The sequence below is a fragment of the Muscardinus avellanarius genome (genome assembly GCF_963383645.1).
Source record: "Muscardinus avellanarius genome assembly, chromosome: 8".
In the NCBI taxonomy this organism is placed as follows: domain Eukaryota; kingdom Metazoa; phylum Chordata; class Mammalia; order Rodentia; family Gliridae; genus Muscardinus; species Muscardinus avellanarius.
In genome coordinates, this window is record NC_137794.1 from 108,540,942 (window position 1) to 108,565,133 (window position 24,192).

General features: G+C 47.0%; 1 protein-coding gene across 3 annotated transcripts in view; it reads left to right on the top strand.

The window, feature by feature from the left end:
* ARID1B (AT-rich interaction domain 1B) overlaps positions 1–24,192 on the top strand; it is a 404,291-nt gene that overhangs the window by 371,411 nt on the left and 8,688 nt on the right. For 2 of the 3 annotated variants that reach the window (XM_080700338.1, XM_080700340.1), the window contains 7 exons: positions 674–832; positions 6,396–6,605; positions 9,034–9,238; positions 14,494–14,632; positions 14,853–15,025; positions 19,855–20,005; positions 23,255–23,351. In XM_080700338.1, the coding sequence (XP_080556464.1) occupies positions 674–832; positions 6,396–6,605; positions 9,034–9,238; positions 14,494–14,632; positions 14,853–15,025; positions 19,855–20,005; positions 23,255–23,351 (1,134 nt within the window). The remainder of the gene's footprint in view (positions 1–673; positions 833–6,395; positions 6,606–9,033; positions 9,239–14,493; positions 14,633–14,852; positions 15,026–19,854; positions 20,006–23,254; positions 23,352–24,192) is intronic. The other variant, XM_080700339.1, reaches the window with a different exon arrangement.

Here is a 24,192-nt window from a genome sequence, read left to right on the forward strand (position 1 = left end):
CGCACGTGTGCGCTGCCTGGCCGCGCTCGCCCCTGCCCTGGTGTCGGCTACAGTCCTCGTCCCCCGTCTCCCTCCTGCATGCCTTCATTCTGTGCAACGTGTCTGTAGTCTTCTTTTCTTTCCCCACCCCCTTCATGGCGTGGATCTGAAAGTTACTAGTTCTTATGGCATTAACTCGTGGCCCGGGAGGGGGAGGCGGAACAAGACCCACCTAGAGTGCTTCCGGGGTGGGGGAAGCAAGGGGTCTTGCCTGGGTTCGATACTTGCAGCCATTTTCTCTGCCTTCAGTTTGTAGCTTCCTGTTTTGGCCGCCTCAGCAACAACAACATACTTAATATTTTGCTTTCCTGCCTTATTTGATAAATAAGGTGAACAGCTTTTTTTTTCTTTCTTTCTTTCATAAGGGGTAACCCATGCTTAGCATTCCACGTAAGCTTGAAGTAAGCATGGTGGCTTGTGGCCTTTGCAGCATCCAGCAAACTTACCAAATCATACTAATTAAGAATGTTGTTTTAATACCTTTATATATGTGTGTTTGTGTGTGTGTGTCTGTCCGTGTCTTTATATATATATACATATTATATATATAAATTGGTCTGTTAAACTGGATGTTTTGTTATCTTAAATAAAGTTTGCCCTACCTTTGTCATTGTTTTTTATTCCTCTACCACAGGATAGCCACAGCTCTCAGGGTATTTCTCAGCCCCCAACCCCAGGCAACCTGCCAGTCCCTTCCCCAATGTCCCCCAGCTCTGCTAGCATCTCCTCCTTTCATGGAGATGAGAGCGATAGCATTAGCAGCCCAGGCTGGCCAAAGACTCCATCAAGCCCTGTAAGTGGCTCTGGTTGTTTGTTTTTGTTTTTTTTGTTTTTGTTTTTTTTGGGGTTTTTGGATAATTAATTAATTCTACTTTAATGCTTGCTTGTTGATTTGTTTGATAAGACTTCTTAATTGATCCATGAAAAGGTTTTCTTTATAAATAACTGTATTAATAACAAAATGTGTAGAGTTTATGCGCACCGTAGAAGTCGGTTTCTGGTAATGTTTGGAGATGAGGCACCTGGACAACACATGCGCACTTACTGCTGGGCCAGACCCCACACGGGGACGCCGGGCTCTCACGAGGGCGCTCCAGTGAACCAGCCGCCCCTTATGCGTGGACAAAATGACACGTTTGACCCCTGACTTTAGTTCGTCACGGGCTGCTCCATTTAGAGCGTTGCATTTCAAAACTGCCGACCTATCATAAATGAGTAAAAACGACAGTCTGGGCACAGCATGGTACAGCATCAGCCCTGCTTTGTCTTCAAATTGTGTCTGAAATTAACAACAAAGTTATAAAAGTGTTAGTGCATGTGAGATTTTAGACATGTTTATCTAGATTATTAGAATTCATAGAGGTAGAAAAAATGATGTTCTGCATAAAACTGCTGGTAATCTTAAAATAACTGTTGACTTCCGTATGATATGTAAATAACAGAACTGGTAATACACATATCGGGATTCTTTTAGTTTTAACGTTCTTCTGTTCTTAGAGTTGGCCTTTATTTTCCTACTAAAGAAATTAATTCTGTACTATTAAAAAAGAGTAATGTGCTGTAGTAACCTTTATTTTGCATTCATATAGGAAATCAAAAGATCTTTTTTTTAAAAAGTCCTTAACGTGCAATCCGTTGCCAGGAAGGCCTAATTAACACGCTAGTTTTTGTAAGGCTCTCTATTGAAGAGCACAGCTCAGGAAAAGTGAGCTGGAGGGAAACGACCCTGGCTGTGCAGGATCTGGAAATCTAGTCAAAACCCGAAAGGGGCCTGCTATGAATTACCCACTCCCTGGGTTAAACACAGAGCGGGTGGCTGTGGTGAATGTTTGTGAAGCCGCGGGAGCTCTGGTAGAACCAGCACTTTCCCTGTCCCAGGAAGGAAGGGCTCTGTGTCCTCGCCTTCCTGGTCATGCTTCCACCGCGCAGCACCACAATGAGAAGTGAAACGCTCCTGGGCAGGAGAGGCGCTCTCAGGAGAAGCCACGCTCCTCGGGTTTGACGCCCTCGTGCTACTTGCTTTGGGTCCCAGAAGGCAGCCCACATCGTGTGGGGTTTCCCGTAGCCCTCCCGGGCTTTGTGTTTTGTTTTCTTTCTCTTTATAATAGGAAAAGGTGTTTTGAATTAGTAACACTCTTAAGTGAACAGGTAGAATTCAAGCAACCTTCCCAAAACGTTATATTGGCTCAAAGGAAAAATCCCAGGGGTGGAAAATATTAAAAGTTAAGATAATAGTTAAGAATGAAAATTCATTAAAAACAAAGACCACTAACAGACCATACTATATGTTTAAATGCTCGTCTTGCTGATCTTAGAGTGACAGGCACTGTTTGCTAACTTACTAGTTGGATTATCTCCACTCAGCCAGCCCTACAGGAAAATTCATCAAAATCCTACCTTCTACTTAGTGTTGACCTCATTTTCTGATTATAATTCAATTACACTTGAAATTGCATATGAAATTTTTATTTTTTCTAAATCTCAATTTTTTTCCTTGTGCCATAAATATTTATTTATTTATTTATTTTATTGTGGTGCTGGGGTTCCTGGAAATCCTCTACCTCCGGGCTACATTCCCAGACCTTTTTTTTTTTTTTTTTTTTTTTTTTTTAATTTGGAAACAGGGTCTCCTAAGCCAGCACGCGCAGCTGGCTTCAAACCTGCATGATCCTCCTGTCTCTGCCTCCCAAGCGCGGGGATTACAGCGTGCGCCACCACGCCCAGTGCCATAAATTATCTTATGTTTAAAAATTTATAAGCAAACTTCTCTGATGCTAGGTAAGGACAAAAGAAGCTGTGCTGGCTGAAGTCGAAGTGGTTAGGCTCTTGCTCTATATTGAGAAAATAGCCACTTTTTTGAATGAGATGGAAATTCAGGAAGGGGACCAAAGGACCTCATGCCCCTTCTGCTACCCAAACACTGCCAGGGATGCAACTCAGGAGTATGTACCTGTTCCTTCTGAGATGCCACTTCCATGTGTGCCTGAAATTGCTCTCAGTAGCATCCCTAATAACACCTGTCTAGCAGCAGGCCTCAGACTGGAAAAATAATAACGCTGCTGCTGCTTTGACAGTGTACTGTGGACCAACACTGTTTTGTTACAAAACATCCTAAAATAAAAATAAACATTTGTCCATACACATGCGCATATACATATTACCAAGCATATGGTAAAGACTCTGAGAATGTAAATCTGCCTAAAAGGCTCGCAGAAAATGTACTTTTAGGCTTAATTAAAGTATATGCAAGGAAAACATTTGTGGCACCATAAGACCGTCTTGCTATAATTTTTCTGCAGTTCCATTCCTTTTCTTGCCTCTGCCACAGTTTCTTGGAGTAGAATACAATTTTAGCAGCATTCAAGGGTCACTTACTGGTCCTTGGTGACCTGAACAAGTGACCCCGGTGTCAGTGCATCACTTTTAGGATAAAGTCCTCTCTGGAGGCTCCCTCCTGGCTCTCGTCTGCAGGCAAAGAAGGGGTGTGTTTTGTTTCTTCTTGTGTACTTCTTTGTTCAGACACCCATTTGGGGCTTGGAATGTTTGGCTGGTGAGCGAGTCTTGGGGCTGCCTGCCATCTTGCCAGTCCCCCATCCCACTGCACCTTGCTCATGGAAACCCATCGCGTGGGATATTTGAATCAGCTCTTCCCACGTGAACACTGCCAGAATTTTCATACCTTTTTTATCCACTTGGGCATTCATGGAACAAACATCTAGCCAGAACCATCAGTCCGCAAGGCAAGTCTGTTGGAGAGTGGTTGTCAGACAACCACATATGAACACGGTTTTCCACACGGTAACAAAGTGCTGCAAAGAAAACAGGAAGGGCATGAGGGTCCACCTGAGGCCTGACGCGGAGGGCGAACAGGTCTGCAGGATTCTCTACCACACAGAGGAGGCCGGCCACTGCCCTATGGTGATGTTGGCCTGAGTTATGGTGCCACAAAGTGCTCGGGAAAGGTCTTAAAAATTTTAAAGATAAAACTATCAAGAACTGTTTCAAGCTTGCAGTGATGCACACCTGTAATCCCGACATTTGGGAGGCTGAGAAAGGAGGATCGCAGTTCACAGCCAGCCTCGGCAACTTAGTGAGGCCCTGTTTCAAATTAAAAAAAAAAAAAAAATAGGATCTAGCTCAGAGGTAGAATGCCTCTGGATTCAATTCAGTACCATGCCCCCCCCCCAAAAAAAAACCCTTACATTTATTACATTTTTCTAATTTTAGAACAAATTGAAATAGCGCTCATTAACAGAGAAGGTTGAGAAAAGCTGAAAAACATAGGCAAACAGCAAATCAATCCCTTAGGCTGCTGCAGGGCGTGGGGTCTGCTGCACTCACTGCAGGGGCAAACATCTTGACACCCATTGCTCCACCCACAATTAGCCATTCCCCAGTTCCGGGTTAGAGAGGACACAGCCAGACGCACAGTTAGATGTATGTTCAGAATAGCTTGGCACTGTTCACAGTCATTTTAAATTGAAATGACTACTTTTATTTCTCATATCCTTAAATTCAATCTCAAACTTTACCTCTCCATTTTTCACAAGTGAACTTTAAGAAGGAAGATGGGTTTTGTTTAACTGGTTATAGGAGGCAATACTATTCCTCTTATCTTTAAAATCTTCATTTTTAAAACACACTGTACCTGCCAGGTGTGGTGGTGCACCCCTATAATCCCAGTACTTGGGAGGCCGAGGCAGGACAGCTTCAGCATCATTGCAAGACTCAGCAACCTAGAAAGACCTTGTTTCAGAATAAAAATTAAAATAGGGCTGGAGGTGTAGCTTAAAGATAGGATGTCCCTGGATTCAATCTCAGTACCATCACTAAAAAACAAATAATCGTTGTCATCTTTGGGTGTGAGAATGTGGAAAATGTTAAAAGCTTATCATTTAGATCTATAATTTTAATATAACCTGAGTGCAAAACATATGGGCACTATAGAATAAACCCAGATATATATGGATATGCATATATACTTAAGCTCTTAACTAAAGTAATTTCTAAATGACTTGAAGTTTAACCTCAACACCAAAGTGAATTCTACACGCTATTTTTTACCCTCCCACTCGACGTTTTTATCTCCATCAACTCGATCTCACCCCTGCTATCTAGTTTTAAAATCTCAGCCCAGGTGGCTCTGCAGGGACGTGTTAGAGCGAAAGCTGACTCTCAGAGGTCAGCCTGTGGCAGGGCTGACTTCGATTGGGTTCCCTTGAGAAATGAGCAGCCTCTAACTGTGACAGCAGTCACGCTGCTGAACCTTCTGGATTTTAGCAATGCATTTTAAATCATATTAACACCAAATAAAGAAAAAAAGAGGGAAACTCAACAAAGGCCCTGTTTAAAATAAAGCCAGTGCCTGCCTAGTAAATATTCATGAGTAAATGAAACGTTTGTTCCAGGGAAATCTTTATTGAGGACCTCACAGTGATTTTGTACCATAACCCTGACATTGCAGATATTATAAATATATAGATGTTGTTACAAGGATAGAGATATAAAAGACAAGGAAGAAATACAGCTGGGCACTTAAGGGCTGAAAGTTTTACCTGCCCGGATCACATGGATCCAGAGTGTAGGCCCCAAGCAGTATTAGATATCACCAGATACATAAAAGGCCAAGAATTGGAACATCAGTAGAAGCCACAGGAGCACATCAGCACAGCACCTAAAAGGAAGGGAACTGTTTAGCTGTAGATGTGCAGGGAATGTGGCCCACGTGCGACTCCAGCAAGGACTCTAAACGGCAGATGAAGAAGCTTATTTAGCTATTGACAGCCCTTTACCTCAGCAGAGAAGCCCAGGAAATCCTAGGTAGGGAGCCCACCATCAGCGCCAGAGCTTTACCGGCCTCTGTTTCCGAAGTCCTTCTGAGCTGGGAGCCACGCTGGCAGCGCAGCAGCAAGAACATATTAGCGATTCCTGTTTTAACTGGGAAGGGTTGGATAGCATTTAGTTTTACGGGCTCTATGATACTACCTGTGAAAAGTTTTAATTTACTGTGGTCATTCTCCGAGCCACCACCCTTTTTAAAAATGACATGAGACTTCATTGGAATCTTGCCTTCTGGGATTCAACGCTTATATCACAGTTTAAAAATAAGGTTTTGTTTTGTTTTGGCCTTTTGAGTGTCTAAAAAAAGGGAGTTTGGGCCCTTTTATTTAAAGTCAAAATAAATTCTTAATTAAGAAAATGTATAGTTTGTGCCTGAACTAGTAGCCTTCATTCCTAATTGTTGTGTGATAGCAGTAGACTTTAATCTCTTCTCTTCTTGTATTTGTGGCTCATCACTGTTTCCTCGCCTTCTCCCCTACCTCCATGCCCATGTCCACACACTCCTCTGGCACTAGAAGTCTAGCTCATCCACAACCACTGGGGAGAAGATCACAAAGGTGTACGAGCTGGGGAACGAGCCAGAGAGGAAGCTGTGGGTTGACCGCTACCTGACTTTCATGGAAGAAAGGGGCTCCCCTGTCTCCAGTCTCCCCGCAGTGGGCAAGAAGCCCCTGGACCTGTTTCGGCTCTATGTCTGCGTCAAAGAGATTGGTGGTTTGGCACAGGTGAGGATGGATGGATGGATGGATGGATGGATGGATGGATGGATGGACGGACGGATGGATGGATGATTCGTGGGCACTATAGATAGGCTCTTCTAGAAGCTTTGTTTGTATATATAGAATCAGGTTATTCTCCCTCACAAAGAGAAAGCTAAGCCTATATGATCCATGTCTGCGAGCTGGAGGGAGACAGGATTGGGGGCCCTGGCTCTGTCACCAACTCCACTGTGACCATTGCAGGTCTTTTACTCAGACCTCGGTTTCCTCATCTGTAAAACTAGATAGTTGGACTAATTTTCCAGCTCTTGAATTCTCTGGAATCCACCATGTATTCATAGTAAGTACTTCAGGAATGTTTTGCAGAAGACTGAATTAGTTATCTGGCTCAGATATGAACCAGATTCGCTGGTTTTCTCTAGCCAGAGCAACTTGTCAAAGAGATTAACTCATCCTGGTAGAGCTGTGCTCAGGACCCTGGGAGCGAGGAGGCGGGTCTGTGGTTTTCAGAAGGGCTGGGGCAGGGTGGAGCCTGAGAGTGCCCAGGCCCAGATTCCCGTAGCTTCCATTTTCCAGGCTATACCAGTGCCCACAGGACTGATTGACTGTTTGGAATAAGTGCCCCCAAAGTTTCGTGCCCTCTGCACCCTGCTCTGCTCCCTGGGCCCCCATTCTTTAGTAAGAAATCTAGTTGGTGTAGACATATCCTGTCAACGGGTAAGGAGCCAACATGTGAGTCAATGCCTCATTGGGCCTTTGTCTTTCTGTACACCCACGAAGTGCAAAGTCATTAGCCCCAAAGAAGAGATGAAGAAACTGGGTAACAAAGTACAATTGTGTTGTGGCCCAGGGATGCTCCCACGTAGGTAGTAGGGCCAGGTCTGTCCGCCTCCGGTAGTTCTTGATCCTAGCTGTTCATTAGAATCCCGAGGAGCTTCCTGAAGCTGCCCGCCAGGGCCCCGCCCCAGATCCACAGACAGTCGGTCCCTGATGGTCTGGTAGTCAGAATGAGGCACCCTGGCCTCCACACTTTACCTAGTGACGGGTCACTAAAGATCCAGGGACGAGTCCTCTTCGTGCATGCCACGCAGGGCCTGCTGCTGCCACCCTGGGGGACCCAGGTGGGGCCTTGGCTCTTGGCTTTGCCCTTCACTGCCTGGCCATCCACGGAGGGTCTGAGGCTTGTGGAATTGTGTGGTGCCAGCCTCGTGAGTGGTGATCAGCAAAGCATGATCAGGCGCACCTCTGTCCCCTCCTCTGGACCCAGCCTCCCCTGCACATGCACATATGTTCTTCTGACAGAGACTTCCGACTCTCCAAGACCGTGAGGGTTACATTGCACCCGCCGCAGCAGAGGACTGTGGCTGCGGGCTGGCTCTCTTTGACCATCTCCACAGCGTGTGAAACCAGCTCGGTCTGCAGATGAGAATCTTGGCTAGCATAGTAATGACAGAGTCACTTGCACGTAGCCAGGATGCGTAGGAGGTGGAGTCACACGTGCCCCATCTTGCTCTCTACTGAGTGGCACCAGATGCGCCTGGAGCAGCTGCTGCCCCACTCACAGACCGGCTCAAAGCCTCGGTCACAGGGAGTCCCAGGCAGCGTGGCGTTGTGCACACTCACGGGCCCACTGTGGGCAGTCCTGTATGTGCACCAAGGAGGCATTTCCCTGAGCACTGCACCATTTCTTCATATGCACCCTTCAGTACTCAGTGAATGGGTGTGAAGCGCTTTGAGAAAGGTGGAATCTGGAAGTTCATTGTTTCATGGAAAACCACTGTCCCCTTAACCCTTACCATACTGCTCGGCACAGCAGACATCAAGCGGTACAGCCTTCCCCAGGTTATTTGCAAATGAAAATGCATGTGTTCAGCCTTTTATAACCTGTACCCACATAGGAGTGAAAAGGTTGAAATGATGCCCCAGCTCTCTTTTGCGCAGTAGCCCATCTCCAGCCTGTGTGGGGCAGGATGATCCCACGTGGCACTTGGAAGGGGCCGCATCCACCTTCGCGCCCAGGCCCTCTGTGGCTGGGGGCACAGTCTCCTTTGGGAGCTGAGGGCTGTTGGAAGGACATTGGTTTTCATCTCAGTGCTCAGACACTTCAGCTGCCAAACAGGCCTGCGTTGCCTTTGAAAGCCCGCTGTAGGCGGCCTTTTCCTCCTGGAGCTGGGGCGGGGTGTGAGTGAGCAGCGGAGTCCGGAGGGCCGAGGCCCTGGCGGGGAGCGGGCCTTCTGTAGCGATCAGCAGGTTCCTTAATGGCTTCATAACTGTAAACGCTGTCTGCACAGTACTGAGTGGGAGTAATGAGCATTAGTTAAAAAGGGCAAATGAAAAAAAGTAAACCAAGACATTAAGTGCTTTTTTTGTCTCCTGGCTTTAAACAAGCCACTTTGCTGCAAACCAGTGATCCTACCATATTTCCCCCCTCTAGGTTAATAAAAACAAGAAGTGGCGTGAGCTGGCAACCAACCTAAATGTAGGCACTTCAAGCAGCGCGGCGAGCTCCCTGAAAAAGCAGTATATTCAGTACCTATTTGCCTTTGAGTGCAAGATCGAGCGAGGGGAGGAGCCCCCGCCGGAAGTCTTCAGCACTGGGGACACGAAGAAGCAGCCCAAGCTACAGCCGCCATCTCCTGGTACGTGGCCGGCTATGCCGGGCGGGGGTGGGAACAGCGGAGGGGAGGCCAGGACCACCGAGGACACGGCCACTTGCTCTTTGCTGTTGGGGCTTTTTTGGTCAAAATAGACCTTGGAATTCTGAGCTATATATCGTCATTTCTGACCCAAGAACTTAAAAACATTCCATTGAATGCTGCACACAGCACACACACATCCACGTTAACCTGTTCCAGTGTTCTGCGCTGCTGGACAGTGCCCCCGTAGGTGCCCACTCCTCCCCTGCCAGGCACTGAGTGGTACCGTGGAGAAAGGAGACTCAGACCTAGTTTCTGGTGCCCTGCCCACTGCATGGCGAGGGCCCGCACGTGCCTGCTTGTGAAATGGGGTGGCGGGCCAGCGGGGAATCACCAAATCATATATTGTGACAAATGTGACTCCAGTTCTGGGTGTTGGCTTCACTCAGGTAAATCCCACCCACTCTATTTCTGGCCACAGGTCATTACGGGGCCACTTCCAAACCCAGGGCCATGGCCTTTCACCACTCTGTTCCTGGTCCTGGATACAGATGGGAGGCCACAGGTGATGCCTGCATCACACATCCTGTCCTGAGTTTCCTAACAGCTATAATTCCTGAGCACATGGTTTTCATGTTGTCTTCACATCAGCCCCGGATACGTTTGATGTTTAAATATCCTTGAGAGCCGGGTATGGTGGTGCACGATTGTGATCCCAGCATTCAGGAGGCTGAGACAGAAGGATCGCAGTTTGAGGGCAACCTCAGCTACTTAGTGAGGCCCTTTGCAACTCAGTGAGACCCTGTTTCAAAATAAAGACTAAACAATAGGGCTGGGGGGATAGCTCAGAGGTAGAATGCCCCTGTGTTCCATCTCCATTACTGCTAAATAAATAAATATCCATGAGAGCCGGGCGTGGTGGGGCATGCTTGTAATTCCAGTAATTGGGGGGCTGAGACAGGAGGGTCGCAGGTTCTCTGACAGCCTCAGCTACTTAGTAAAGAATAAAAAAAATAGGGCTGGGCAAGTACCTCAGAGGTAGAAAGCCCCTGGGTTCAGTCCCCAGTTCTGAAATACATACATACATACATACATACATACATACATACATACATACATACATATTGGTGAGGAGCAAAGGCAGCAGGCACAGCGTGCCTGCCTGGAGACAGCAGGAGGTGCACGTCTTTGGCTCCGTATCATTCACTCATTCGCGTGCTTTGGCCTGTACAGAGGTGCCTCTGCAGCAGACTGTGTTCACCTAGAAGCCAGAGAAAGAAGTCACTTCCTTTCCACAGAGTTCCCCTAGCTGCCGTCTGGATGGCCAGGATGCTATTGAAGGCTGCCAGTCAAAGGAACTTTTTTGCATACTTTCAGACCCAGTATGTGCTCATAGTGAACATACCTGGATTCAGAACTATAGGTTCCAGGTACAGGAGAAGTCCTCCTCTCCAACCCCACCCTTAAGAGAGCAGCCTTTGCTGCCTAGGGTGTACCCAAAAAACAGGGAAATCTAACTTTAAAAACCATACAGCAGCCGGGCATAGTGGTGCACACTTGTAATCCCAGCATTTGGGAGGCTGAGACAGGTGGATGGTGGTTCACGGACAGCCTCAGCTACTTAGTGAGGCCCTCCGCAATTTAATGAGACCCTGTTTAAAATAAAGAATAAAAAATAGGGCAGGGGGTGTAGCTCGAAGGTCAAATGCCCCTGAGTCAATTCCCAGCACCACACACACACACACACACACCAAAAGAGGAGGAGGAGGAGAAGCCTATGAACAGCTCAGAAACTATTTTTCCAAAGTAAAATCCCAGTGAGTGCAGGGACCAAAGTGGTAATATCTGCGAAGACCTAAGGGTGTGCTTTATCCTCAGGGAGAAATTTGTGTCTGCATGGTCTGTACTTGTGCATGGAGAGAGCTCTGCCACGTGCCCTCCTCGTGCAGGAAGCCCACTGGGGCAGCCCGGGAAGGCAGCGCCTGCTCTTCTCAGACGCGTTCTCCTCTCGGCCACTTCTTACCTGCTGCCTCTCGGGCAGATCACCACTTAACCACACAAGAGCGACTAGCTCGCAGCCCCTCTAGGCCCAGGCGGAGCTCAGCCCCCTGTGCCTGGAGTCCTGAAAGCAAAGCTTCAGCCTCCTGGCCTGTGTGAAGCGGGTCCAGCCGGAAGGGACGCTGCAGGGCACTGCAGACCCACAGAGAGGCCCAGGGCTGGAGCAGGGAGTCCTGTGTCCAAACCGACCTCTCGCTGCCACTGCGAGCGTCACGTGACCTCCCCCATTCCACGCTAAGGAGGGTGTCCTCCAAAATGTGTTGTTAAAGAAGAATGGTAAAATTATTCCTATTTTCCGTGTCACGGTCTCATTTGTTTATATAATTTTACCTACTTTTTTAGCCAAAACTGTTCTTCGTTGAAGTCATCTTTTCCCCTAAGACGTAACTATAATTTAGTCCTTAGCAGCTAAACTAAAAGATTCCTAAAAAACATACTAGGTTTTTTCCCCCCGACAGTCCCTGGGCCAAGTAGAACCCTAACTCACTCAGCTCTGTGCTGAGAGCCCACACGTCATGGCTCCCCACCCCGCCTTGATTTGACAAGGCTCCTGTGGATCTAGAGTTCCTTCACCTCCAGCAGTGTCTTCCACGGGCACCCTGGGCACCCAGCTGCGCCCACAGAACCTGGCGAGGCCTTGTGGTGGCAGCTGCATCTCCAAGGTGCTGGTGGGGCCTTATGCCGAACCTAGAGAAGCCCGGAGTTCTCATCAACAGCACGAGGCCGGGGTGGGGGCTGAAGGGCTCAGGGAGGAGTGGGGAAGGGAGGGGCCAGGAAGCTCCACTTTCAATTAGTGAGTCAGTAACCAAAAACCCATCCATCTTTGCTGGCAGGTGGCTGGCTGAAATTCTATTATTAGCTGACAGGTGATGTCACAGAACCTGTCATGGATCCAGCTAGGGAATCCTCAGTGGAAGATAAATGAGAAGGGGCTCGGTATAAACAGAGGTGCCCTCTGGTTGACCTCCAGCCACCAGACCCGGCACATCCGCGCTTCCTCTCCCACCCTGCTCCCCACACTCCCGCCAGAACGGGGGCACCAGGTTCGGCCCGTGTAAATTATCTTCCCAGCTAGGAGCCTGGCTGTTCTGTCTGAAGTGTGTGAATGTACTTAACCTTCAGTAACCTCTCCATTGTTTACTTTAGAGTATACATTTGTAGCTTCTGGCAAAGGAAGGGATGTCCTAGAGAGCGCCAGCCTTCTCTATTAATGGAGTTGTAAGAGGCTGCATTCATATTTTTTTTCCTAAAAGGAAAGGAAAAACATTGGCAAGAGAGAAGAATTTTTTTTATTAGCTGTAAATGTGAATACTTATAAATAAGGGTCTTTCTGAAATCACAGCCTGTGGGCCGTGTTTCTAAGGGGGCTGTCCAGGCTGGGGTGGAGTCTGTCTGCATTAAGGAGCAAGTTCTCATCTGCAGCACTGTAGGGGCGTCACATCTGCACGATTATCCTTGTATGTTTCTAAGACCACCTTATTTTATTACCACCTACTGTTTTAGTATGCATTTCTAGAGTTTTGCCAAAATTTGTAAGCAGGAATTAATCCATTTTTCTTCTTGGATACCTACCTACGTGAGCAGATAGTCGTCGCAAACGTCTGAGAAGTTCCCTGAATCTCCCGAGTGCCAGACTGTGGTCCCATCGACACACTGCCTGTGGCCAGTCAAGCCAGGGGCTGGGCAGTCCTAAGCTAGCCAGACACATCTGTGCGTAGCTGAGGCTTTCTAAGTGGAGGTGATACGTTCACTTGTGTTTCAGACTTCTCCGATGTTTACTCTGTAATCTGGGGGTTTGGTTAACCTACATTTCCTCTGAAACAAAATGTAAGTCGCAGTAATTGTAGTGAGTCACGGGCACTTCGTAGAAAAGGAAGAATCAACAGGAACATGCAGAGTCATTTCCAGCCAGCCGTAGTGCTGTTCTGGTTACAGTTCTGAGCTATTGACCGTGAGCTCTGTGAGGGCGGGGTCCATTGTCTGTCTTGGGGTGGGAGGGTCCGTTATCTCTTGTGAATCCACTGAACATTAACATGCTGAGCACTGTAGATGATAAAACAGGGGACCTTGAAATAGTTTTTCCTACAAGGTAAGGTTTTCGAGAATACCGCTTGAGTTTTGGAAAAAACTGCCCAGTTCTGAACTCTGTTATTACAGTGTAATTGTAAGTTAAAGCAAAAATCTCAGAACTTTGTCAGCAACATGAAAGAACTCCAAACCAGTATGACTTGTGTTTTTTAATAACAAATGTGATTCCATACTTTAAAAAGTAACTGTGTTACTTCCGGCAGCATAGGCATCTAGGGTTTGGGAAGGTGTTACAATAACATAAGGCTCCTTAATTTGGATCTTTGCTTTTTAACTTAAGTATATTTTTCATTGCCTAAGATGCAGACTAAGTTTTCTAAATTTTTTTCTAAAGTAGCACAATTGTCTGTCAATTATGTGCTAAAATTTTTATCCCATTTTTCTCTATTTAGACAGAATATCTCCAGGATAAACAATACTAAAGTAAATATTTCTCTGCCTAGAGTCTTTTGCTTTCTTGAGCTAAATACTCAAGAAAGCAATTACCCAGCCAAAAGGTATGAATATGTTTTATGGCTCACAAATGAAGTTTACCTCCCTATATTTTACTAAGAAAAGGTTCTTACTAGGGGTAGGGTGTAGCTGAGCGGTACAGCACTTGCCTAGTATGTGCAAGGCCCTGGTTCCCCCGGTGTGCATGTGCACACCCGTGCCCCTCTTCTCTCTCTCTCTTCCTCCTTATCTCTCTCTCTCTTTCTCATTTTGCATTTATACATTCTCTTTCTCATTTTCACCATAACCAGTGAGAGAGCAACTTATTTGACTACATTATTATCAGCAGTGGTAAGATTTCTAATAGATGGTATCCTTTATTTTTTCTTTCTTTCTTTTTGCGGTACCAGGGATGGAACCCAGGGCAGTCAACCTCTGAGCTACACTCCCTGGCCTCTTTTTTATTCTTTATTTTGCAACAGGGTCTCACTGAGTTGTGGAGAGCCTCACTAAGTAGCTGAGGACCGCAGTCCACAGTCCTCCTATCTCGGCCTCCCAAGTGCTGGGATTACAAGTGTGCGCCACCACACCAGGCTCTAGATGGTATCTTATTTAAAATGATTTCACTTATATAACATAACCTCTGGTTTCTCTCTTGCCTTTTTCTTGACCACTGTCAGCTAACTCAGGATCCCTGCAAGGCCCGCAGACCCCTCAGTCAACTGGCAGCAATTCCATGGCAGAGGTTCCAGGTGACCTGAAGCCACCCACCCCGGCCTCCACCCCTCACGGACAGATGACCCCCATGCAAGGCGGGAGGTACGTCCAGAGACTTCTGCGAGCCATCCCAAGTCAGATGTACTGGATCTTTTGATTTTTCTAAGCAAACAGTTTTTAAATGTTGACCACGTGATTTAGTCACGTCATTTACTTTGGATGGTTTTTGCATTCACGCCTTCAAGATTGGTGTATCTCTGAACACAGTGTTGGGAGGTAATTCTGCTGTGTTTTTAAGCTTTCACTCTTTGCATCTCTCCAGAAGCAGTACAATCAGTGTGCACGACCCATTCTCTGACGTGAGTGACTCATCGTTCCCCAAACGGAACTCCATGACGCCGAACACCCCATATCAGCAGGGCATGAGCATGCCAGACATGATGAGCAGGATGCCCTACGAACCCAACAAGGACCCCTTCAGCGGAATGAGAAAAGGTACCCGCAGGCGCCTCTGCCCCGGGGCCGTCCAGAGGGTGTCCGCTTGCAACTGCGCCAAGCCGGGTCGCCCATTCTGCCGGGTCTGTTCCCTGGGTTTGGCAGTTTCCAGCTTCCTGCACTCTTAAGTTTGGCCCTGGGGAAAGTGGTTAGGATCACTGTGCCTTACTGTCCTTATCTTGAAGTTGGAAAATATTAGGACCTGCTTCAGTTCACAAGGATGAATTGAGGCCCAGCACACAGAGCCTTAAAAGACCAGTTTGTGCCTTTGGTGAAGAAGCACGCTTGGTGTCACAAGCGTCTGCGTGGTGTTCAGTTCGTGTGAGCCAGGAACACTGAGGTGCTAGGTGGGATACTGGTAATCACACAGAGCCCCTGCCTTCGAGGAGGTGACAGACTCAGTGAGTTAAGTCACAGTGTGTAATTAAAAATGGTGATTGGTAAGAAAGAGGAAAGAAAAAGAAGAAAAGGTACAAGCCGGACGTGGTGGCGCACGCTTGTAATCCCAGCACTTGAGAGGCTGAGACAGGAAGATCGCGCAGGTTCAAAGGCAGCCTCAGCGACTCGGTGAGACCGTTTCCAAATAAAATACAAAATAGTGCTGAGAGTATAGCCCAGAGGTAGAAGGCCCCTGGGTTCTATCCCCAGTACCACAAAAAAAAAAGAAAGGAAGGAAGGAAGGAAGGAAGGAAGGAAGGAAGGAAGGAAGGAGGGGAGGGAAGGAGGGAGGGAGGGGGAGGGAGGGAGAAAGAAGGCAGTGGTAGGAGGGGCGGGCGGAGGGCCGCGCTGGGGCATCAGCTGTCCATGCCTGAAGTAGGATGCTGGAGACAGTGAGCAGCAGCCACTGGGCCAGGCCCTTGGGCTCTGGGCAGATTGACGCCTGTCACCAGGTAAGAGATGCTTATGCATGGAGGGAACATGACTAGATTTCTGGTAAAAGTGCATGAATAGCTGGCCAGATATCCACAGAGCATCACTGAAGGTGCTTTGGCTGTTGAGGTGACAGGTTGGAGCTGGAGGCCAGCAGTGGAGAGAGAACCATTGCTTCATGATTTAGAGGTGTCTGTGGGTGGAATATGGGGCTACAGAGCCAGATGGTGGCGACCAGAGGGGGCGGCTGGGGAGCCACAGGGTAGCTGGGAACTGCAGCGTCAGGACACACTGAGGTGGTGGGCAGCGGCTCACTCCAGAGCCGCGGTGTGAGTGGCTGTGATTTTGGAGCGCTGAGCTTAGAAGCGGCTTCGATAGCTGCGGAGTGGCAGAGGTGTTGGCTGAGAAGGCGCAGCAGCGTTCTGGGCAGAGGAAGCACCAGGGCGGCTCCTTCGTCAGCCCCGGGCCTCATCATGGAGGTGGCCTCAGGCCACTGCCTTGAGCCCCTCCCGCAGACGAGCTCCACGGGAACCTGACGGAGTGGTCCTCAGCATCCTTCCAAGTGTTGTCAAGTCTTGTCAATGGAGACACAACACAAATATTGTCAGAAAAAGCGCCAAAAAGTAGTAACATTTTTACAGAAGCATTTATTTTGTAAATAATAGGACCTCTTTGTATTTAGATGTTAAAATGTTGTCCAAGTAGAAAGAAGCTAACAGCCTTGGTTTTCACAATTTTTATGTGAATGAATGAAAATAAAATTAAGAATCTCAAGATGCTAAATATTGGACACACAGCATTGAACGGCTGAGGTTTATAATAGTATACATAACTGCTACAAGAAGCAAGATAATCTCCAATTTTTTCTTTCAAGAGTTTCAGGGCTGCTTGTTCCAAGTAAAAATTTTGCAGAAAAGTACAGTAAATCTGTAAGCTCAGAAGTTCAAAAGCTTTGTTGATGTTAAAGCGGCCGTTTTTCTTAGTGGTATGAAATGCTAGGTAGAACATTTTGTTAGTGCTTTGTTATCTGCACCCCATTTTTAGACAATGAAAATATGGCAATAACATGAAAAAATTAATCATATTTGGAATCTCGCCTCACAATCTATTGTGAAGCATTCCAAAGTCCTACATAGCCACTGTATTCGCTTGCATTTCCCTTTTTCCTTATGCCTATGTTTTTCTTATGAGAGTGAATCTGGGGAGGGCTGTGATTGTGGGGTTACCTGGCTGGGCACTAGATAGATGATGTGTTTTCATCCGTGATGAAGGTGATGCGATGACGAGTACCATGCCCAGGATATTTCAAATCACCTGCTCCTTACAGTATTGATAGTTTAATACCAAACTAAAAGGGATAAACAGAAGATCCCCAGGAGACAGATTCTCACAGCCCTGTTGTGAATAGTTCCCATTCTTCTGTCTGCCTTGAGCTCTGTGTGAACTTGGCGGTCCTTAGCTCAGAGTAGCATCATGGAAACATGCTCTCCCTTGCTGCTGTCACTGTGGCATGGCCGTAGGTGCTGCTGACCCTTGGTAGGGAGGTGCCTGGAGTCAGGAGCCTGTGCGCTGCCTGTGTGCTCACGCCTGCCTCCCCCGCTCACGCCCCGCCTCACCAAGGCAGTGATGGGCTGCACAGAAGTGAGCTTAGTCTTCATGTCATTAAACAGTGTACTTCTAGTATCTATTAATATCTGTACACACAGCTCTAATTACTCCTGTTAATATATAGACATCTACATGCTCTAGAACTGGATGGGTTGTTTCCTAATATTTTCTTGTTATAGACAATGATGCAGTGACTGTTTCTTTTATTTATATTAGTGCATTAGCAGTGATTATTGAAGAAACAACAGTGTTTCTGCAAATAATTTCCTAGAAGGAAAATTTTCAAGACAAAAGATAGGAACTTTTCCCCCAAGTATCTTTTATGGTTTAACAAACTACCCCAAACTTAATGGCTTCAAACAGCACCACTTGATTATGTCTTAACTAGTTGGTGACTGGTGGGGCTTGGTGGCTCCTGACTCTGCCTGTGGTCAGCCAGGACACCAAGGTGGCTTGGCACTGCTGGAGATGAGTGCCCTGGAGTGGCCAGTCCACCATGGGCTCCCCTGGGGACTCGTGGGAGTTGTGGCTGGGCTTCCTTGGAGGCTTGTCTGTGTGGCTTCTTGGGCACCCATGACATGGAGGGTGGGGTCCAAGAAGCAGCTTCCTGGGGCATGTGTCCCAGCCTCAGGCTCTCGGAAGTGCTTGTTTGTACCCATTTGTGAGAGTGCCAGGGTCAACCTGTCGTGTGACCCAGCTGCAGTCACTGTGGGAGGGGATTTCTTCTGGGGCACAACAGATGTGCTTCTGGGGCTTGCCACAGAATCGCCTCCCAAAGTAGGTCCTGGCAAAGGTTGCCTTGATTAACTCCTCTAGCAAGCGTGCAAGAGGGTGTGTGTTCTCACCCCGTGCTAACAGTGATTATTATCAGACATTGTCACCTTTTTTTTTTTTTGGTGGTACTGGGGTTCCTGGAAGCCCTTCTACCTCCGGGCTACACTCCCAGACCTATTTTTTACATTTTCATTTTGGAAACAGGGTCTCCTAAACCAGCGCGCGCGGCTGGCTTCAAACCTGCGTGATCCTCCTGTCTCTGCCTCCCAAGCGCGGGGATTACAAGCGTGCGCCACCACGCCCGGCAGACATTGTCACTTTTGCCAAACAAAAAGGACCATATTGTTTTAACTTGGATCTCTTTAGCTGTTTGTTCATATCTTTCCATGTGCTGAAGAGCCATTAGTTTTGCTTTTTCTGGTAAATTGTTATCATTTTTCCCTCTTGATTTTTAAGAACTGTGTATTCAGGAAGTAAGTTACTTCACCCAATTATGCCGCTCAGTTTCTATCTGTTTTCACATCTGCATACGTAGAAAGTATCTCAGAACTGGTTCTACCGTGGGTCGCCGTGAGCATGGAGACCAGGCCGTGGAGGCGCTGCCCAGGAAGCGGTCGGGCCAGCCGGCGTCCAAGCTTGCGCTCAGTGTCATAAAAGTAACCAGCATAGAATGAAGAGACGTAGTCGTACCATATATCAATTAAAATTTATATTAAAATGTTTAAATTTGCCTCCAGTTTTCAGGCTCCAAGCTGATGCTAAAGCGTTTACACATATGACCTCAGCGGCAGCCTGCCCTCTGTAGAAATATTCCAGCTTTGTTCCATCTTAAACTCTGATAACTCTCTTTATCCTGATTTGGAGTAATTCTGTACAAGGGTTATTTCTGTTGCGGTTCACATTCTTTTTCCTGTAAGGGAAGGGAATTCCTTTTGCACACAGAGTGTATGTCTTCCTCACAACCAGCTCACCAGGTGCCCTACCGATCTCATTTTAAAGATAAGAACTAAACCAAGAAGTCAGGAGGTGCCTGGGTAGGGACGGGCCTGCCTGTGGGTCAGCGTGTCCACCAGGACAGCGCCCTGTGACCTTTGCAGGTTCATTCAGGTCATTGGTTGTAGAGTGTGGATGTCCGTGTTCTTGTTGACCATCCTGCCCCCTAACGTGGCCCTCTCCACAGTGCCACCATTACTTTGAAAGGCCAGCAGGAGGCAGCCTGGTTCTGGCCTCTCCTGTAAGCTCTAGCCTGAGGCCTTTAGGCTGTGGGAATTATCCCACTTGCTGTGTAACGTGCTATAATCATGGATTCCGCCACCCGTCTGTCTCTGGGCTCCGCTCACACTCAAGGCGAAGGGCTCTGCAGGGTGTCACGGGGTGGCTATGCAGGGTGTCTTTGGGGTCCTCTTAGGATTTTGCCCACACAGAGCCCTTCTGACTCCAGACTTTATGCTCTCCCATAACTGCTGTCATCTGCCATATAGATAAAACGCCAGAGACTACAAAATTTCTAGAAGGGATGTATGGTGCCTTAACTCTTCAAACGCTTCATGATATGCCTTTTATTTCAAATATTGCAGTGCCTGGAAATAGCGAGCCCTTTATGACGCAAGGACAGATGCCCAACAGCAGCATGCAGGACATGTACAACCAAAGTCCCTCGGGGGCCATGTCCAATCTGGGCATGGGGCAGCGGCAGCAGTTCCCCTATGGGGCCGGTTATGACCGAAGGTGAGTGCTTCTCAGGAGGAAGACAGATGACTCCTCACACTCTGAGCCCTGATGGCGGAGCCCCGGGGCAGTGAGCGGCCTCTCCTGCCAGGAGTGAGCATCCAGTAGCTGCCTTCAGGGAACAGCAGGAGCAGGACCTGGTCCCCAGGCAGCCAAATGGCTCTGTATTTCTGTAAACAAATGCTCAGAAGCACAAGTCAGGTGGGCTGGGCTGGCTGTGACCGGAGGCTTCTTCCTGTGAATTTGCCACATCCAGCACCTGCCACCCTCCATGACGAGGCCACCCAGCTGCAACCAGATGTGCTCCTGAGAGCAAAGGGCTCCTGGGCTGCCCTCCCTCCCTGGCATTCCTCAGGGGACGCGTCCAGGTGGTGGCCACGCTGGGCTTCCAGCCTTCTGGGAAGGGCGTCTAGGGCAGCTCTTCTGATGTTTCCACTCTCCCTTTAAAGAGAAAGCATACTTTGCACCTTCATAAGCTCCTCTGAGAAAGCCCCCCTGGGCTGTGGGAGCCTCTCCAGAGGCAGTCACCTGACATGAAGTGGCAGGTCCAGCCACAGGACCAGCCCAGGCCGGCTTTGATCAGACAGGAGGAGAGTCTGGGAGCGGCCATCCCTCTCCAGCCTATAATGGTGACGGCGCAGGGCAGGCTTCCTTTATAGAGACATTTCACCCTAATTTAACTGCTGTCGTCACAATAGCCTAGCCCTGTGTTGAAATGTTCTATGTTCCCTGAGGAAGGGAATACTTGAAAAGGCTTTACTATAGGATTTTTTAAAGAAAAAAATGAAGGAGGTGTGGAGAGGACCCTCCGTGCTCCCCACCATGCCCACGCCGGCTCGCACACACAGGAGCGCCTTCCCTGCCTTCTCCAGGATCTGCTGGGACATTTGCCCAGGGCCAGCCTGGTCTGCCGCCTCCCGGTGCAGTCACTGGGGCCCAGGGCAGGGCGGCCCAGTGGGAAGCACTTTCACTTTAATACAAATGGGGAAGTTTAGAAGGTCCTTGTTTGACCAGATAAAGTTTCCTATCTGGCAAGTTCACCGAGCTAGTTCTGAAGAGTGCATGGTAACCTGTGCTCAGAGTGAAAGAATTCTTTCTCATGAATGGCTTAAGAATTTTTTTTTTTTTTTAGCAGTACAGGGATATTCTACCTCAGAGCTACATCCCCAGCCCTATTTTATATTCTTTATTTTGAAACAAGGTCTCACTAAGTTGCAGAGGGCCTCACTAAGTAGTTGAGGCTGGCCATGAACCTGCGACCCTCCTGTCTCAGCTTCCTGAGTACTGGGATTACAAGAATATATCACCATGCTAACTTGATTTTTTTAATTTGTACCCTGGCCATTTGTAATGTTTAGTATGCTAGATCAGAATTTAGTTAGATTTAAGTTTATTTTGAGGGTCCAGTAAAAGCTGCTACTTGTTTTTTGGTTTTTCTAAAGATTAGAAGAAGCCAGACATTGTGGTGCAGGCTTGTAATCCCAGCATTTGGGAGACAGGAGGATCGTGGTTCGCAGACAACCTCAACTACTACTTAGTGAGGCTCTTTGCAACTCAGTGAGAACCTGTTTCAAAATAAAGAATGAAAAATAGGGCTGGGGTGTAATTTGGAGGTAGAATGCCCCTGGGTTCTATCCTCAGTACTGCAAATAAATAAATAAATAAATAAATAAATAAATAAATAAATGAAAAGTTGTCCTGGTACATATTTATAAAAGGATCCCAAGTAAATATACTTTTTTGTTTCTACCATCAGAGAGAGGATTACTTTATTGTGATGTTTCCATTTCTGAAAAGTGTTACCTATTCAACCGAGATTTTTATCCATTTCACTTATTTCTTTCTTCCAAACTATAAACTCCCCTCAAGATAGTCATGGTAGTTAGTAAAAAAACTTCTACAAAGTCAGACTTTTTTTTCATATTGGGGATTCAACCCAAGGGGCGTTCTAACTCTGATCTACATTCCTACATTCCAGCCCCCCCCTTTTGTTATTATCTTTTCTCTTTTTTCTTTCTTTCTTTCTTTTTTTTTTTTTTTTTTTTTTTTGTGTGTGTGTGTGTGTGTGTGTGTGTGTGTGTGTGGTCCTGGGGATGGAACCCAGTACATTCTACCTTCGAGCTACACCCCCAGCCCAATTTTTTGTTCTTTATTTTAAAACAGGGCCTCACTAAGTAGCTGAGGCTATCCACAAACCATGATCCTCCTGTCTCAGCCTCCCAAATGCTGGGATTACAAGCGTGCACCACCACGCCCAGCCGTTATTTTGTTTTGAAACAGGGTTTCGCTAGGTTACTAAAAGTTTCACTACGTTACTGGAGCTGTCACTGAAGCTGCAGCTCTCGTGTCTTAGCCTTCGAGGTACAGACAAGTGCCACCACATCCGGACCTACCGAGGCTCCTTACATGTGATATTCTAAAAAAAATTTTTTTTATTGCCTGATCAGATTGGGGATATATTCAATTTAATTATTCTCTTTTTACAAGATTCTATATTACTAACTTACACCAGTTTATTTTTTATGATTCCAAATCTGTTGCTCTTGCAAGCATGCTATTTTTATGGTTTTTATAATTTCTCAATATAATAGCAATTGAAAAGTAAATGTGTTTTTCATTTCTGTGTTAAGATTCAGTAGGCATACATTTAAATTATTGCTGTTATTTTCTGTAGCCTTTTAGGTTATAGAACTTTTAAATTTTGAATACTTGAATCTTATTAGCTATTATTAGCTAATTCAGCATCATTGGAATTAATTTTTGAAGTGTACCTTTAAAAACTTAAACATTTTATATTCACAAGTAATGGAAACATTCTCCATATTCTGAAAAGCTTCTAGAAACACTCACTGCCTTGAGTCTCAGAGTTCTCTGCTCCTCGCTCTCCTCCCTGCCTCGCATGGATGTGGAGCGGCACCTCCTGAGGGAACTTGGGTGGCTGGGTGGGGCCTCCGTCTTTGAGGCAGAGGAGGCTTGGACAAGTGCTTACAGGGTGCCTGCCTGCTCAACCGGTATTCCTCCGACACCTATTAGCCCACAGCCTGAGCCAGGAGTTTGGCAGCTCTCCCGAGATGGGTGTTCCCATCCCTCGCTACAAGTCGCGGCGCAGCTGCCGCCCAGAGAGCTGGTGGGAGCAGCGTGTGCAGAGAGGCTGAGCCAGTGGGGCAGATTCTCCAGAGATGGGTGGCTTGTGTCCGTGTTCACCTGTGTCCTTTGTATGTTAAGTTCCCTATGAATGCCTCGTTCTAGGCATGAACCTTACGGGCAGCAGTATCCAGGCCAAGGTCCTCCCGCAGGACAGCCGCCGTATGGAGGACATCAGCCTGGCCTGTACGCGCAGCAGCCGGTGAGTCAGCCGTGGGCGTGAGTCTCTGTGCTTTCCTTTCTTTGAATCGAAAACTCAAGCCTATGTTGCTTCCAAAGATGTTTAGGAGTTAGAATAAAAATGATTAGCATTTACTGAACATTCAGAATATATTTAGTGCTAAAAAGTACTAAAATTGTCAAGCCAGCAAATTAAAAATATAGCTCTTGATATTTTGAAATAAATGTAAGACATTTGTGAAGTTAAGTATGTTTATTCTTGTAAATACTGGCAAGCCCAAGTTAGAGTGAAGTAGTGAAGAATATAGTTACTGTGTGTGTATCATGTACAGCTGGACCTCTGTATCTGTCAGTTTTCCTAGTCCATGGGTTCAGCCAGCCACATATCAAAAATATTTGAAAATGTTCTTTAAAAATATTGCATCTAGCTGGGTGTGGTGGCGCACGCTTGTAATCCCCCTGCTTGGGAGGCGGAGACAGGAGGATCACGCAGGTTTGTAGCCAGGCTCGCTGGCTTAGGAGACCCTGTTTCCAAATAAAAATATAAAAAAATAGGTCTGGGAGTGTAGCCTGGAGGTAGAAGGGTTTCCAGGAACCCCAGTTCCATATATGTATATGTATATATGGTCGCATCTAGCCAGGCATGGTAGCACAGGCCTGTAATTTTAGTACCTAGGAGGTAGAATGCCTCTGGGTTCAATTCCCAGTACCAAAAATAATAATGATGATGATGATGATGATGATGATGATGATGATGATGATGATGAATGAATAAAATAAAATGAAATAGGGTTTGGGGGTATAGCTGAGAGGTGCTAAGACCCCAAGCACACTTTTTTTTTTTTTTGCCATTATCCCCTAAA